The following is a 17,466-nucleotide window of genomic DNA, read 5'->3' on the forward strand; positions in this document are numbered from 1 at the left end:
CTCCGAATATTCGGAGCATAGAGAACATCTTGTAGGAGGAGAGTTTGACCGCCATGTAGACTCAATCTACATGTGCCAATCCCTTCGACAGCAACTCTCGAGTTGTCTCCCACATAGATCCATCTTGAACCGACTATAATTCATCGAAACTCGACAAAGGTCTCTCTTTCCTTCATCACATGGTCCGTTGCACCTGAATCAACAACCCACAAAGGATCATATTCAGCTACAAGAACAGTGCTAGATACATTTATTTCACTCACACATGAGTTATTGTAATGTACCTTAGGAACTTTGCAATCATTTGCATAGTGTCCTTTTTCTTGGCAGTTGAAACATTTCACACGTGAAAGCTTCGGTTTCTTTCTGTTCTTTGTTCTCTTTCCCTTTATATTTTCTGTATTCACAGGCTCTTTGGCTTGCTCTTTGCCCTGGCCATAGAAGCGCTTACGCTTTTGCCTTGGAGGATTGGAACGCCTCCCACTTGAGTGGGCTCCCACATAATGGGCTTCAGCATTGATCTTAATCGATGTCAGGCGATCCTCCTCTAGCTCAAGGTGGCGACAAACAGCATCGAAGGTTTGAATTGCTTCGGTGTGGGTTAGGTGCACCTTCATGTGCTCCCAACTGTTGGCAAAGAGCGGATAACAGCTTGCACTTTCTGCTCATTGGTCAACTGATGACCTGCTTCATTCAGCTCATTGATCATGTTGGACATTTCTCTTAAATGCTTTTTCATTGTATGATCAGGCCTCTTCTTGTAAGTGTCAAACTTAATTGTCAATGAGCGGAGCCTAGTCAGAGACACACCTCCGAATTTCTCCTTCAAGGCATCCTATAGGCCATTGACTGACTCAATCTTACAGAATTGCCTAGTGAACTCATCATCCATGGCACTCATCATGATGATGCGGGCAGTGGAATCCTTTTTCTTCCATGCCGTATAATCTCGGCGAAGCTGAGCAGTTGCACCATCCTCAGGTTCGGCCATAATCGTATCCAAGTGAGCAAGCACATCTTGCTCTTCAAGCACATACTTTATTTTATTGACCAAACCTCATAGTTATCCCCATTTAATTTCAAGTCTTTGTTGAGTTCAGCAACTATAGACTTTCTAGCTGCTGCCATTGATGACTGATCTACAATGGTATTGCACGACTTAGTAAGAAGTTATTAAAGGTTCAATACACGCATTAATTCTCTAGACAACTTATATCTAATCAATCAAATTTTCATTCTAAATTTCGATTCGAAAATGAGACCGAAGTGGCTCAAATTACCCTTTACACTTTAGTATTAGATCCAACTAATTAGATACATTAATGCTTAGAGAATTTTGTTACTCACAAGTAACGATTTTGCAACTTATTATAAAAATATGGTTGTTGTAAGGAATTAAGATGACTTTTGATTTATTATTTCGATCTTAATGTTGACTAATCTTAAATACTAAGGTCGAAGATAATCATTAAATCAATAATAACTAATCACTGATTTAATAAATCGCAATTAAATGCTCACATAAAATTATTCAAGCTCATCAATTCCAATCCAACATACCAAAAATTATCCAATCAAAATCGAATAATAATTAAATTAGGATCCAATGGTTATCCAAACATATTTGAATAATCACACCATAAATAAAAAATTATCCAAACATATTTGATTTTTTTATTAAAAAATCCATTAGAAAACAAAAATTCCAATAGAAATCCTAACAAAAATTATAACACTGGAATAATAAACCCCAAAGAAAAAATTTGTTCCAAAAATTAAATCAACAACCACACCAAAAACAAAAATGGTTCATTTAACCAACATAAAAATTTCCATCTCTTCCATGTAGGGAATTCCTCCTACACGGAACGGACGAGGGAACGAACGAATCACAAATCTCCTTAACATTTCAGGCATCTCCCCGAAAACCCTCCTGTATTGGACAGACCTAAGTTGTCTCCCGGACCTCAGTCTCACTCCATCGTCATTTACAGGTAAGGTGACATTCAGCTCATCTAGCTCATTTAAGAACAATAACACGAAATGTTCATAATTCAAGCCAGAACTATGCAAATATAGCCTATGGAGTCTTGGAGAGGACTTTAGGGTTTCAAGAAGGCCAGAGAATAATATTATTTGATCATGACCTTCGTCAAAATCTTCCAAAAAATCAGAAAAATTCAAAAAGCGTTTCTGTAAAAAACGGGAAAAAATTGGTCATGGGAAGAGGCCCCACACGCCTGGCACGTGTGGAGGGGCCTCTGCCACGTGGCGCGCGCTGGTTGGTCCAGCTGGCGCCAGCGCGGCACCGGCTGGCCAACCAGCGCCTGCCGCGTGCGGGCTGGGGGGAGACACGCGTTTTCTCCCCCCCAGGTGGCGCGTGAAGGTCACACACCGATGAAAAATATATGGAACCTAGGGTTTTCGGGGTCTCTAAACTCGATGGTGTGGTCGGTTTTCGATTTGACGAGCGGAACGAAAAATCAGAAGGTAACAGAAACCTCAAACAGGTTTAATTGAGTAAAAAACGTTTAAATCGAACCCTAATTCAATTTAATCACGCAATCAATCAATTCCAGTGTATAATCATAAAACATAATAACAATGAATTATTTTTAATCTTTCAAAAAAGATTCAAACGAAAACGGATTCGCGGTAAAGACGGAATACTAGATCCAATGGCTCTGATACCAATGTTGGGATAAACATATATTCACAACATATATATTTATCCGAATAAGTAAACGGGTTTACGAGTTACCTCTTGTAGCGCAGATCCCGTTCTTGATTTGCAGCGGAAGGATTTCGGATCAATCACCCGATCTAGTATCACCGGTCAAGCATTCAACCACGCCAATATAATTGGGAGAGAAAGACAATTGGTTCACGAACTAAAGCGACGATGAATCCCAAAAATAGAGAGAGGGGCGGCGGCTTAGGGAAAAAGAGGAGAGAAAAAATTCTGTGGAGATCCTGTATCTCAAAACTTAATTTCTGACTCTCTTCTAATTCTCTTAGAATTATGATAGATTAGAGTTTCTATTTATACTGAATAAATAGATCATCTAACCCTAATTCTTATTGGGTTTGGGTCCGTTCCATTTCGGGCGGACCTAATTGGATCCATATCCAATTAATTCCAACAAGTCATTTTCTCCCCCGATCTATGTTTTTGTTTATAAATTAGTTCGGATTTGATCCAAAAGAGTTTAGGGTGTGTGAGAGAATTGGAAAATTTTGAAATTTGACCCCGAAGCTAAATTGCGAGAATTAAAGGAAATATAATAATAATTGAGGGACAGATATCGTGAGAGAGCACCTCAGTTTGTCTCTCTTACCATTTATTTCTCTCTCTTTTGGGGGGAAATCAAAAGAGTTTTTTGGAAGCAAAAGAGAAGAAAGAAAGCCGACATTCTTATTATTGACAAACAAAAACGTAACACCATTTCATTCTTCTCTTTTCTACTCTTCACTCTTTTCTTGGAGTGTGGAAGGATTAAGAAGATTTCTAGAAGACGAAAACAGGCGCTGGAGAAAGAGGTAAGATTGCTCCTTCAGCTGCCTTCTCACAATGTCCTCTCTTTGTTAGTTTTTTTTTTTTTTTTTTTTTTTTTTTTTATTATTATCTCACTCTATGTTTTATTTCTTCTTCTTCTTCTCCTCCTTGTGTTGAAGGTGTTTCGTTTTTGTTTGTTTTGGAATTTTAGTTCCCACTAATGAGGGAATTTTGAGTTGGATTTGCCAAGATCTGGAGCTTGTTTTTCATGAGATCGAGAAGATGTAAACATATTTGATTTGGATGCCTAAAGAAGACAAGGCTTCTTTCCAATTTTAGGGTTTCCATTTTTCTCTTCTGTTGCATTTATATCATGACTACCAAACGTGCTTACAAGCTGCGTATCCTTCATTTCTGTTTTAGCATTTTAGGGTTTTATCTTCTTTTTCAAACGCTGTTTATATATTTGATCTGACTGCTGCTTTATTAATTTAATTCAGATATTTTTTTTATCGAAATTTTTAAATTTTTTACTGCATTTTTCTTTGCGTTGTCAGTTTTAGTTGATTTATGAGTGCATATAAATTGGTTTCTACTGCATATCTGACACTAGTCGTTAGCCTTAACCTCCTTTTAAAATTCCTAAAAGAGGAATTTGTGGCACATTCTTCCGGTGTCAATTGCCTTAAAATTGGTAGGAAATCATCCAGAGTTCTTGTTACTGGAGGAGAAGATCACAAAGTCAATCTCTGGGCTATTGGTAAGCCCAATGCCATACTGGTCAGTTCTCTCTTTCAGGGTTGATTGTAATTTGGTAGTATGCTTCTCAAAGCCTATATTGATTTACATTTGGAGCAGTAGCTTGAATAACTCATTGGACATCAGTCAGGATGTGCATAATAACCTGGAAGTGTTGCTAAAAGTGCCAGAGGCGCTTGCCTAGGTGCTCAGGCGCACCTTTAATGAGGTGCTGCCTAGGTAAGTGCCTTAGTTCAGGTGTTAGGCAAAGAAACAAGTGCCTTAGCACAAGTGCCTTAGCTCAGGTGCTAAAGAAACAGCATGCCTTTGATATATTCTGACTTCTTTTAAACAATTATTATGGAATATCAAAATGAAAAGGATTTGGGAAAGAGTATATATTAACTTAACCTTTTTATTCTTTTATTGTTTTTTTAGTTTTACCTGATCTTACATTTCAAGGTCCATGTGCAGAGTTTGTCCGGACATACTAGTGGAATTGATTCAGTAAGCTTTGATTCCTCTGAAGTTCAAGTAGCTGCAGGAGCTGCAAGTGGTACTATCAAGCTTTGGGATTTAGAGGAGGCAAAGAGTATGCTTACCAATTCCATATAATTTTTTATTTTTATTGTATTAGTATATTTATCTTACCATGTGAAGAAATTTGCAGGATTAATTCTCTTGCTAATTTCTTAATATGCTCACATCGTGATTTTTTCATCTTCAGTTGACAATGTTTCCTGTAATTCCCTGTGTAGTTGTTCGCACACTAACTGGTCATAGATCCAATTGCATATCTGTGGACTTCCATCCTTTCGGGGAGTTCTTTGCATCTGGTTCTTTGGACACAAATCTGAAGATATGGGATATCAGAAAAAAGGGTTGTATTCACACATACAAGGGCCATACTCGAGGAGTAAATGCAATCAGATTTACCCCAGATGGTCGTTGGGTTGTATCTGGTGGAGAGGACAATACTGTCAAGGTTATAACTAATTTCCTTCTCTTGGTGTGTGCCATATAAATTCGCGCTCACATGTCTTCATGTTCTGTTTTTGATTTATCATTGATTAGAAATGAAGACAGGGAGTTGTTTGTTCCTAAGGAAATGCTTTGATGTGGAACTTAAGTTAACCATCCTTGAAATGTATATATCCTGATCCTGATATGCATTCCTGCTGCACATTTAGTTCCTGCATAATTTTGTTGTATAAGGGGTCTGCTGGTGCAGTCTAGTGGTCATAGCTCCCTGTACTTGATGCCCTGATTAATTTGAGATGAATAGTTGAAATGGGAGTTTGTTGCTATTATTAATGTGACCCAGTGATATTGTTTGCATTCGGATTCTGTTGGCCCATAGCATCCATCGTTTTGTATTCATTTATGGAGCATAGAATCTGTCTTGTTCTTCTTACATCCTTCATTACTGACATTTGAACCTAATTGTTTCATACTTCTTAACATTTTATGTGATGTTTTCCATCTACATGGACCACATGTGGAGCTCATTGCTGTTTATGTTTCTAAAGCTTGTTTAGACTAAGTTGAAGAAAACCATAACATGGATACTTCAGTTTTTATTCTTTCATTTGACAAGCTTTTTGGTTTGGACTCTTGTGAATAGCTGTGGGATTTGACTGCTGGAAAATTGCTGCACGATTTCAAGTGTCATGAGGGTCAGATTCAGTGCATAGATTTTCATCCCCACGAGTTTCTTCTGGCAACAGGTTGGTGTTGCTATATTATTGCAAATTATTTTCTATATTGCAATTTGCTTTGTTTTTTCGTTCTTGATGGTGAGTTGTGCTTTATTCTTTGCTACAAGTTTGTCCCCTATGAATTGGCTGTAATGTATGTGGGAACTCGTCAAATGATTGCAGTTAGATGATGCATCTCCTTCCCCCCTTACTTGGTCATTTAGACCTGCAGTCTTCATGTACTTTGAGCTACGGAAGAGTTTCTTTCGTTTGTTTCTTCCTTCAATAAATAACTGCTGTTATCTTCTTTTAATGCAGACATGCCTATGCATAACAATACTTAAGGATTATTCAATTACATGCTTACATTGATACCTTTATAATTTTTTTATAGAAAGCTGCATTATCTTGGAGAATTCATGTCTGACCTTGTTATTGTATTATTTTCTTCTCTTTACAAGGTTCTTCTGATAGGACAGTCAAATTTTGGGACCTTGAAACCTTTGAACTAATCGATTCAGCCGGGCCTGAGGTAAATTTAAGTTGTGTTAGAATAAGTAGTGTTATGCAATCAGCTTTTCTGGGTCTCGTATAATTATGTGCTAAACTGCTAATGAAAATTTTGCCTACATTTTTTCTGTTTCAGACAACTGGAGTTCGTTGTTTGACATTCAATCCTGATGGGAGGACTCTACTTTGTGGATTACATGAAAATTTAAAGGTAAGCTCTATCTTTAGCTTTCCCCGTTTGGAAGCTATTGTGCTTACATATTCGAGTGGTTCATTCTTTTGCTATTTTATAGGTTTTCTCCTGGGAACCAGTAAGATGCCATGATGCTGTGGATGTGGGATGGTCTAAATTGTCAGATCTCAATGTTCACGAGGGGAAGCTTCTTGGCTGCTCGTTTAATCAAAGTTGTGTTGGAGTGTGGGTTGTAGACATCTCGGTAATGGTTTCTGTTTATTTTATTCTCGTGCATTTATTTATTTATTTTTATTATTTTATTTGAACTTTTTCTTGCCATAGTTGGATCTGAATTTTAAACTGATATGTTGGTAAATCCTTTATGTATCTTTTGTACAGCGTATCGAACCATATGCACTGGGCACTGTTAATCGATTTAATGGTTATTCAGAATCTAAATCAGTTAGTGGGAATCAATCAGTATTGCTTGAATCCACTGCAAAGACCACTTTGGGAAGGTTGTCTATTTCACAAAATTCGGAATCTTTAGCAAAGGATGCCAAATCTTTTGGAAGACTGCCTGTTTCGCAAAATTCAGATCTTGTTAAGGAGTCAGCTAAAGAATCCAAGATTTTTGCATGTATTTTTCTTTTGAATCTTTGTTTTTTCAGTTCATTGTTTTTTTTTTTCTGCTTTTCTATATATGCATAGTTTGATTAAAACGCAGTCTGTTTATGGCTAACAATCCAAATTCCTGGTTCTTGATGCTGCTTGAAGCCACAGGAAGTGCACCTGCTACTCCACAAAGGGTCAGCTTGAATTCTGTTCCGAAGCCTGTCTCTGGTCCAATTATGGTCAATGCAGCAGCCACAAAGAAGAATTCTACGAGGGGTTCAGCAGTTAATGTTCCAACATTAAATAAGACTGATGTCATACCTGTGGTTGTCCCTAGACATAATACAAGGTCAGAGCCAGTAGCTGAATCTAGAAAGGATATTGGTATCGCTGGAAGAACAATGCCATTTTCCTTGCAGTCAAGGACCGCTGATTATCGGAAATTTCCTAATGGGAGAGATGACATGGACCTGCCCACTGTCCCTAGTCCTTCCGAAACTAATAGTTCCAAGTCTACAGAATCTAGCAGTGTTGCAGACAGGAATTCGCTACCTATAGTTAGAGGCTCGGTTCATGGAATATCAACTGCAGAAAGGATTATAAAAGATGATAGACCTATTAGATTAGGGAAAAACGACCTAAATTTGATGCAGGAGCCACCAAATAGTTTCCAGGATGAGAATTGTAAGTATAACCATCCTTATCTTATACTTATAATTGGTTATCCTTATTTAATGCTCCCATGCATGTGTGGACATGGTGTCATATGAATGGACTATTAAAAGATGATAGCTATGTTACATGGACTCGGATAAGAGTGTCCGACACGGGTGCCGATCCGAGTATCCGGTACGGCAAGTTAAAATTTTTTGGACACGGGGACTCTGTCCTAAATTTGGACACGGGTACGGAGATACGGGAATAATTTTTATATATATATATTTATATATATATAAATTCCAAAAAAACCCAAAATTTAAAACATCTATAAAAAAAAAGGCGGCCCGGTCGCACTACGCGTCCCCGCTGAGCGAGGGTCCGGGGAGGGGTCCCACCACAAGGGTGTACTCTGCCAATTTATTTGGCAAGAGGCCGCTCCTAAGACTCGAACCCGTGACCTCTTGGTCACACGCATAGTTGTGAAAGGCGATCGCCTGGGTCGCCTGAGGCGAGAGGCGACCCAGGCGATCCTCCCCCCGCCTTCTGCACTGGAAGGCCGGCGATATTCATAAGGCGGCCGCCTGGCTCCCTCAGGCGAGAGGCGGTCTGAGGCGAGAGGCGGTCGCCTTCTGCACTCAGGCGATAAGTTACAGTTTTTATGAGGGATTTTTAGGTTAAAGACATCATCATCGATCCATCAAGACAGAAACTTCCTCTTCTGCACCGATCAACATAAACTTACTCTCCTCCACCCAACAGCACCGATCGACATACAATTCCTCTCCTCCATCCAACAGCACCGATCGACATAAACAGGTATTTTTTTTTTCTATACTCTTCTCTGTTCTCATTTGTTTTTTCTTTCTTTCTATAATCTTCTCCTCCTATTTTTCTTTTCTTCATCTTCATCAATCCTACTGTTATGCTGCTCAAATTTCTACTCTTTATTATGACTTATGCAAGTGTTATGCTGCCCAAATTTTGTGATTTCTGTTATTATTATTAATTTATGAAATTTTATGAAAGTGTGTGAAAGTGTGTGAAAGTTTATGTTAATGCTACTTTTATGAAAGTTTATAAAAGATTATGCTACTATTATGCAAATTTGTGAAAATGTGTGGAAGTATTTGAAACTGTATGAAAGTTTGTGACAATGTATGAAACTATATGGAAAGTAGCTTACAAGTGTCCAATTTTGCTAATTTTGCAAAAGTTTGTGAAAGTTTCTACTAGTATTATGCAAATTTATGAAAATGTATGAAGTGAAAATGTGTGAAAGTATTTGAAACTGTATGAAAGTTTGTGAAAATGTATGAAACTATATGGAACAGTAGCTTACAAGTGTCTAATTTTCCAAAATTTGCAGGCTTTTGGACATGATGACACGAGCTTGATGATGAAGATTTGGATTTGGATTGATGATGATGTTTGATATGTTATTAGGACTAGAAGTTTTATTTTGTTTTAAACTTTAGAAGTTAAACGAGTCAATATGAGTTATAGTTTATTTTTTGTGTTTTTCTAATTTGTTTGTCGCCTCACGTGCGAGAGGCGGTCGCCTCGCCTCTCGCCTCGCCTTGAGGTGATATTTTGCCCTTATCGCCTCAGCTCGCCTTTCGCCTTTCACACGACAACAACGTTTACCGTTGCGCCAACGTTTAAAACATCTATCAACTGTATTAGTTAAAAATTAGAAGTTTAATCAACTGTATTAATTAAAAATTCATTTAAAACATCCATCAACAAAATAACAAGATTAAAGGTAAAAAAAACAGCCAACATGTTAATTTTCTTAAGGCTGAACTAATTAAAAAAAACTAGGCCCAGATTAAACGAGTCTGGGCCCAATTTTTGGTGCCCAGCCCATTAGGGTTGTGCACCTTCTTCTTCGTTGAACCATCTCAACGAAGAAAGAAGATACATACGACGGCGGCGGGGCGCAGACCTTCTTCCTCGGCGGGGCGGCAGACGTTCTTCCTCAACTTTCGCCGGAGATGGAAGGCTGTTCAAAGCTTGCCGTATCCGAGTGTTCACTCACGAATCCGACACGGATTTCGTACCCAGATCCGTGTCGTGTCGACACCGGTACTTCGGCATTCTTGCCGAGTCCAGGTAACATAGGATGATAGTATCGTAGGATAACAGATGAATGCATGGTTTTTACTTATAATAATGGACAAAGCTTTATTCTTCTTTAGGTTGCCATCTGAGAAAATTGTTGCAGAGATCACCAGGTGTGACAATTGTTGCCGGAATTGTCCAGTGTGACCATTATCTGCATTGATCAAAGTCTATTAAAGATGTGTTGCTTTTGGGGATTTCTCTTGCTATTTGGAGGCATGAGTTTTGGGACCAATGTTTTGGTTTTAGACCCCCATCACCAGTTTAGAGTGTTCCAATTAGCTGGAGCAGTGCTATAGAACTGCAAGAAATGGCATAACATAATGTGATTAACAATCAATATAATTTACGTTTGGGAAATAATGATTAGAAGCTGTACTGTTTGGGCATCCAGCTGCTATTGCTGCTAGTTAAATACAGTAATTGAAAAATGCCTCCAGGTTTGAAGTTATATGCAGCATATGCTCTCTTTAACTACGTCTGTTGGTAGCAATTTCGGATATTGCTCAGCTGAAAGACTAGTGGTCAATGAACTTAAGATTTAGATCAGAATGTTGGAGTCTTTGGAACTTTTATAAGACCAGGGTGGGAATGCATTAACTAAATTCAAGAAGCCCAGCAGTGAAACAATGAATGCTCCAGGTGTTGGAAAATTTCTGTAAAAGAAACTTTTAAATCTTAGAAATGTCTGAGATACTGAGATTGTTGTGCTATAAGCACATTTCTCATGCTGCATTGAATCAGTGAATGCTGAACTTCTTATATTATTGTGTGTCTGGCTATTTAAGGCTCTTATGTTAAAACATTTCTTTATTTCAGATGAGACTCGGGGGCATAAATTGATGAGAGATGTGGCCTCTCTTGAAAGTCAAAAAGCAGGTATAGTTAACCTTGATTCTCACCTCTTTCTTACCTCTCCAGAAACCTTGAAATACCTTACACATGAATAAATATAGGAAGAATGCGTTCGCTTGTCATAAATTGGGAGAAAAGAGGCAGATCTTTTAATTATGATGGACCTACTTCTGCAAGCTCCCCTGGGACAGCATCTTCACGCAACGTGCCTTCGTTTAATACGGTAGGAATAAACATTAAATATTTGCTTGCTATTAGCCCTCTAATTTGTAACCTTATATGTGTGGTGAGGAGTGGTGACTTTTGCTATGATTTGGTAAACACATCAGAATATCATATCTTCTAACTATAAATGAAAGATAATTATCATTTGCTTGTGTATTTTAGAGTATCTTCCATTCAATGTACTAGACTATAGGTATCAGTCTTTGACCGCTCCAGTGCTTTGGAATGCTAAATTTGAGCCCGACACCATTCTGGTACATAATGATGTGAAAGATATCTTTTGACATATAATAACTGTGACTTGTTCAGTTTTATATTTTACAATCTCTGACTAGAGTTGTCTGAGTTATTATCTATAAAGATGTAGGTGAAGAGATTTTTTATGGTGATTCTGGAATATGGTTCCACTGTAATTTTTTTTTTCCTGAATCATATTTGTGGAATCATAAATTGAACATGAGATTCTTGTGAAGGGGTTTCTAGCAAGCCAATTGAGAACCATAATGTACTTTTATTTGTTTGGTGGTGCCTCCATTATTTTGCCCTTAATATTCATTTTTAGACAAGGCCCTGTTTGTTTTTGTTTCTCCAGATTATAAGTTTTGTTAATATGTATTGTACTCAATTGTTTGCAGCCCTTGGAAAGTCCTAACTTTGACCTTTAATGCATAATAGTGTTCCATAGAGGTGGGCAATTTTTGGGTTCGTGTCAAGTGAGTCAACCCTAACCCAACCCAACCCAAAAGCTTTGGTGTCATAATCGCGTTAACCTAATTGGGTTAATGTCGATTTCGTGTCGTGTTTTCGGGTCACATGTAATTTTACTATGTACATATGTTAATTGTGACTTTTAAAAATATAAGAGGATATGATAATATTTTTAAGGGTTAATTTCAAAAAAAGTGGTATGAGGTTCTTGCCCAGTTGCAAATCAAGGACTTTTAGGTTGAGATTGCCAATTTGACCGTTGATGAACCTCAAAATAGAAAATTCCAATAATTGATGATATTCTAAGCAACTTTAATTTTTCAACCTTTTAGTTTTGAGTTCATTTAGGTGTTGTTTGGTTAGGAGAGAACATAGTTGTTAAAGGCGCAAGGCCTGCTAAGGCGCCAAGGGGTCCTGGAGCCTAGTCCCAAGGCGAGGCACGCGCCTTTGAAACATGGGGGGCATAAAATAAAAAAATATATACTCTTTTACTAGTGAAGCATAAACCAAAAAAACACACTTATGACCACACCAACAAAACAAAACCACATAAAAACATAATACTAAATCATAAAGGTCAAACACACCAAATTAAGTTCATACTTCATAGAGACACTAACATATTCTTAACGTCTTAACCTAAAATACCTAACTATAACTAATGCTACTAAACTAATAACCATTCATTGTCAATAAAAAAGAACACACAACAAAAACTAATAATAATCATCATCAAGTTCATCCTCCAAATTAATATCATCATCTCCATAGTCTTCTCCACTTTCATTTTCATCTCCAATTTCCTCATCTTATTTAAATTAAGGGTTAAGATCAATCTTATTTAAGTTAGATTAGTGGTTGAGATTAATCAAACAATTATTTTAGAGAAAACTGTAAAAAGAACCCCAAGCAAAAACCGAAAGGCGCACCAGGCTCTGAGGCGAGAGCGAGGCGCACAAGGCGAGAGCCTTTTGTACAGAGTCTCGTTTTCTGGGTTCAAGGCTCAAGACCCTGAGACCTTTAACAACTATGGGAGAGAGAAAGTTCATGTTTAGAGAGAGAAAGCTCCAAAAATGATGATTTTGAAAAATAAAAAACGTGCTTGCATGGTAAATATGGTACTAAACAAATTTAATTCTTGGGTTGTAATGCATGATAGCATTCCATATGTGAATCCTTAATGTTTCCCAACTCCCAAGTACATAGAAATGACTTTGACAATGAATGCATGATGCTGTTCCAAATGTGGATCCTTCAAGTTTCCCAAGTATGTCTAGAAATGAATAAAGGCAATATTTCTGTAGGGATCTAGATCACTGCTAATTAGACCCACAAGATTAAATAAAATAGTTACAAGGTCGAGATACAGAGAATATTAAGAATTCAATTCATTTCAGATCAAGTTTATCCGCTTTACCCACCTGCAATCCTTAAATCTGGACATAAGTTTGGTTGTGTGTGTCTGTATAGAACCTTTCTAGTTGTCCTTTTATGTGCTTTGTTTGGTTCTCTGAGAAATTGCACTTGATTCATTCATTATCATTAATATATTTTTCATTGCTTGAGCTTTACGAGGATTGTTGGTTATGTTTTTTTGTGTTTATTAGAGGTAAAGTGAATGTTAATTATTGTTCAGTGTTTTCCCAGTGTTAAAATTCTAAAGACTAGTGTTTAGCTTTATTTAGTGATGAAATGTTTAGTTCGAAATGCGTATTGACAAGCCATGTGAGCACCGTGATATTCTATGGTGTATATCTTCTTTCAGGGCTCCTGTTTTCAATATGTAAATATGCTAATATATGCATTTTTTTTTTGCATGCAAACTGTTTGAAGCTTAAACAGAGAGCCAATTCCCCACCTTCTGAAAATGAAATGGTTTCTGCTGGTGATGATGATGCTATAGCAGACATAATACAGCATGACCAATTTGTCAGCTCCATGCAATCTCGTTTCTCAAAGTTACAGGTGATCTCAAGTGAATTAGGGATTAAGTTAATGAGTTTCCATGCATATATTGTTCAAGAAGGGTCAAGTACTGCAAAGTTTTTCTGGCCTCTATTTTAGTATGATGACTTTGTATAGAGCATATACTAAAGTATATTCTTTCACCCCAGTCAACTTGAAATTAAGTTACAAGGTTGCATTGTGTTTTTACTTCTGAAATTTGAAATTGTCATTGAATAGTAAGAGAATTACATTTTAAGCTGTCTTTCACCTGTTATTGATCTCCCCGATTGCCATTCTGTTATCTTGACCACAATTTGGGCCTCCTTGCTTTATAGATTTTGCACAGGCTCGTCTCCCCTGGGTGTCTAAAGTAAGCTGTCAATGGGCCTTTCCTGCACTGGGCTTAATTTTAACCTAGACTATCTTGGATTTAATTCCCTCTAGTAGGTGGTTATTTTCGTATAGTCGCATTAACTTGAAATTTTCATGGGAAATATTGAGGGAGCGTGCATATCATTGTTTTCTTATTTTATTTTCATGGTATATTAACAGTCACTCGCTCAGCGGGGACGCGTAGTGCGACCGGGCCGCCCTTTTTTTTATTAACAGTCAATGGAGTGATACTGGAAGAATTGATTGGTCTTATCTTGGATTTTTATACATGATTTGACCATGGCAAATGCAAGATATGCTGAATCTTGTTTGGTTGGTTGTAGATTGTATATAGATATTGGGAGAGAAATGATGTTAAGGGGGCCATTGGTGTAATGGAGAAGATGGCTGATCATGGTGTAAGAATTTCCAACCTATTTGGCTCATCAGTGTTTTACTTTGACCTATTTCATTTCTTCTCTATATGGTCAATTGCAGGTCCTTGCTGATGTAATCAGTGTTGTAAATGAAAGAATTGACATTGTCACATTAGACGTTTGCACCATTATTCTGCCACTTTGTGCTAGCCTTCTTGGAAGTGACGTGGATAGGTAATATGTTCCTGGTAGTAATACTAATGGGAAAATGATGTTTGTTTCCTGACTCAAAATTTGCCGCTTTCATGATAGAACTGCTTCCCTTTTCAGTCTCCTTGTATTGTAACTGATTTGTACAATAATTGCACATGTAGCTGTAGTACTGGTATTTCCTGGACATCGTGTGCAACAGTGGGGCTTACTTAATGTGCTTAGAATGGGTTTTGTTGGATACATGACAGTGGGGCTTCCCATAAGTAATTAGTTTGTTTTGTACTTGATCTGTCCGCCAAGCTTGTCTCAATCTTCTGCTTTCCATCTACTTTACTGCCCCTTTTCTTATTTTTACCTCTTTACTCTTTCCCTGTCTTGCTGAAGGGCAGATTACACCACTTCAATAGGTACATCAATGATTCTATCTACATTATTGTCACTGCAGTGTCTGTTTACTGCTCATTTGGACCTTATTTTTAGGCATGATTAAGATGAACTCCATGTGTGGATCTCTTCTGTGGTTTTTCCTATCGTGTTTGTGGAAATTTTTGCATTCAACTTCGTGAAATTAGATTGTTTCATACTGGTTTTATTTTTCCCTTGTGTTTTGGTCAACTAGGAACTCTTAATTGTTAGATCTCTCTAAATATTCTATTTTTAGCAGAATAGTTTTTAATAAAGGATCCATGTAGCTGACCTAACTATTCGGGTTTTGGGGGTCAATTTGTATGTGGTAATGAATATTGACATCCCGAGTTTATGATCTGGTTCCCACAACTTGGGCAAAAGCAAAAATTTAGCCCACTGTTCTTCCCACAGTTTGTTATGTTGGTCCCTGTACTTGAATTTTGGCACATTTAATCCCTTTAATTTCTCTTAATATTTAATTGCTGAAAGACGGTTGTGTAGCAATTAATGACAAACATGGTTCAAAGGCATGTGGTCGAACTGTCCAATTGTGTATGATGCGTGTATTTTGGAACAGTCAATTAAGAGCTGGAATTTGAAAAAAAAAAAATTAAGTACAGGGGTCAATAGTGCCAAAATTGAATTAGAGAGATAAAAATGTCATTTTGCCAAGTATGGGAGTCAAATGTGCCAAAATGATCAATTACGCCAAGGACTTGGCTAAATTTTGATTTTCCGCTGACAACCTTCATTGCTTTTATGATTTAATACACATTTCGAGGATCTTTTAGTATAATTGGAGTTGAAACAAATAGGCATGCTGAATTTTTTTTTCAACCTACTTAGGCATTTGAGTGTATCTATGGACATACTACTTAAGCTGGTCAGGACATTTGGTTCAATGATATATTCAACTGTATCATCATCAACGCCTGTTGGTGTAGATATTGAAGCCGAGCAAAGGTACGTTAAGGTTCATGTGATTTACAACTAAAAGAATATAACACGCTTGTTGGCGTTGCTAGACTTATTTCCTGTTATCCTCTTTTTTCATAGGTTGGAACGTTGCAATCTTTGCTTTGTAGAACTTGAAAAAGTCAAGCGTTGCTTGCCGAATCTCATGAGGTGATTCTTGGATCTGTTTTACAAAGTTGCATCATTAATTTGTCAAACACAATTTTAAGCCTCTTATTTACATGTTTGCGCCATTGAGCCCTTTAACGTCAGCTATGTTCTATTAAGCTCTTTAACTATGTCTGTGCTGCTAAGTTCCATAACTTTATTTTTATCCTATTAAATCTCTGAACTTTATAATTAAAACCTCTTGAGCCATTTTTTTTTTGTGAAACTTCATCATGCACCTTTTGTTGTTGTTAGAGAGAGTGCTTTTATCAGCTGTATCGCCCACATTTTATAATGTATGCATGCTGTTTGTGTTGAAAAGGGCTGAATAAGATTCAGGGCTTAATAGAACAAAGTAGAAGTTGAGGGGCTCATTAGTACAGTCACGTAAAGTTTTGGAGATTGAAATTGTATGTTACCTGATTTAATCAGTTGTGAGAAGTGATAAAACGAACTTACTTTTTGTTTGTTTGTTTGTTTCCCTTTTGGTGGGCATAGAAGAGGGGGCTCGGTTGCTAAGTCCACCCAGGAGCTGAATTTAGCTCTTCAAGAGGTTTCATGAGTATTACTGGCTGCATATGTTATAAGTGTTTGGGCTATTCGAAAGAGGAGCATGTTTGTGTATTTAGGAATTAAACGGCTCTTCTCTTGGGTGCATTTGTCTGTCTGACTTTGTAAAGGCATTAACTTACATGCTGATTCTACCATATACTAACTGGAACCTGAAGACTAGTGAAAGTCTGATTTCACTCTGAGAAAGGCATATACATTATGGTGGAAAATTTGAAGGCCTTCTTTAGTTACTCAATATATATCAGTGAATTAACTCAATGTAACAATTTGTGATTTTATTAATTCGTTAGTCTTTAAGTATACAGACATGTCAAATGGAATAACTGCTTATACAGAGACAGACTATGCTATCATTTTGGTTTATGATTTATTATTTGCTAACATTTTGCCTTTTGGTCTATGCTTCTTGATCTATTATTTGATAACCTTGACGCATTGATCTATCAAAATTGGTGAAATTTCAATCAATTTGGATGATAAATTAATGTTTTTGTTAAATTTTTAATGGTTTTGTTAACAGTTTCGATGGATGAGGTTTTTGTTAGGTAGATTAAGTCTATTAAGATTTTAATAGAATTATCAATTTATTGTCTACATTGGTTGAGAAAAAATTGTCTCCAACTCTCTTTCAATGAAAAAACAAACAAGTGGAAA

General features: G+C 37.1%; 1 protein-coding gene across 4 annotated transcripts; it reads left to right on the forward strand.

Annotated features, from left to right (window-relative positions):
- The first annotated feature begins 3,319 nt into the window (after positions 1-3,319).
- Positions 3,320-17,210, forward strand: LOC136223710 (katanin p80 WD40 repeat-containing subunit B1 homolog KTN80.4-like). Of its 4 annotated transcripts, none has more exons than XM_066011844.1 (19): positions 3,320-3,540; positions 3,676-3,897; positions 4,146-4,276; positions 4,709-4,826; positions 4,993-5,219; positions 5,859-5,961; positions 6,393-6,463; positions 6,578-6,652; positions 6,735-6,878; positions 7,016-7,256; positions 7,394-7,915; positions 10,832-10,891; positions 10,969-11,090; positions 13,634-13,765; positions 14,464-14,538; positions 14,618-14,730; positions 15,964-16,080; positions 16,174-16,242; positions 16,741-17,210. In XM_066011844.1, the coding sequence occupies exons 2-19, from the start codon at positions 3,870-3,872 to the stop codon at positions 16,799-16,801; spliced, it is 2,409 nt and encodes an 802-aa protein (XP_065867916.1). In that variant the 5' UTR covers positions 3,320-3,540; positions 3,676-3,869; the 3' UTR covers positions 16,802-17,210. The 4 variants fall into 4 exon arrangements, with proteins under 4 accessions (XP_065867916.1, XP_065867918.1, XP_065867914.1 ...); XM_066011846.1 differs by having other exon boundaries at positions 13,643-13,765; positions 16,738-17,210; XM_066011842.1 differs by having other exon boundaries at positions 3,321-3,540; positions 16,738-17,210.
- The last annotated feature ends 256 nt before the right edge of the window (positions 17,211-17,466 follow it).

The sequence above is a fragment of the Euphorbia lathyris genome, chromosome 3 (genome assembly GCF_963576675.1).
Source record: "Euphorbia lathyris chromosome 3, ddEupLath1.1, whole genome shotgun sequence".
Lineage (NCBI taxonomy): Eukaryota > Viridiplantae > Streptophyta > Magnoliopsida > Malpighiales > Euphorbiaceae > Euphorbia > Euphorbia lathyris.

Coding starts and splice junctions, on each gene's coding strand:
- LOC136223710 (XM_066011842.1), top strand. CDS start 3,870: ATGACTACCAAACGTGCTTACAAGCTGC. Junction 7,916..10,831: donor TAGTTTCCAGGATGAGAATT/GTAAGTATAACC, acceptor TCTTTATTTCAG/ATGAGACTCGGGGGCATAAA. Junction 14,539..14,617: donor AGAAGATGGCTGATCATGGT/GTAAGAATTTCC, acceptor GGTCAATTGCAG/GTCCTTGCTGATGTAATCAG.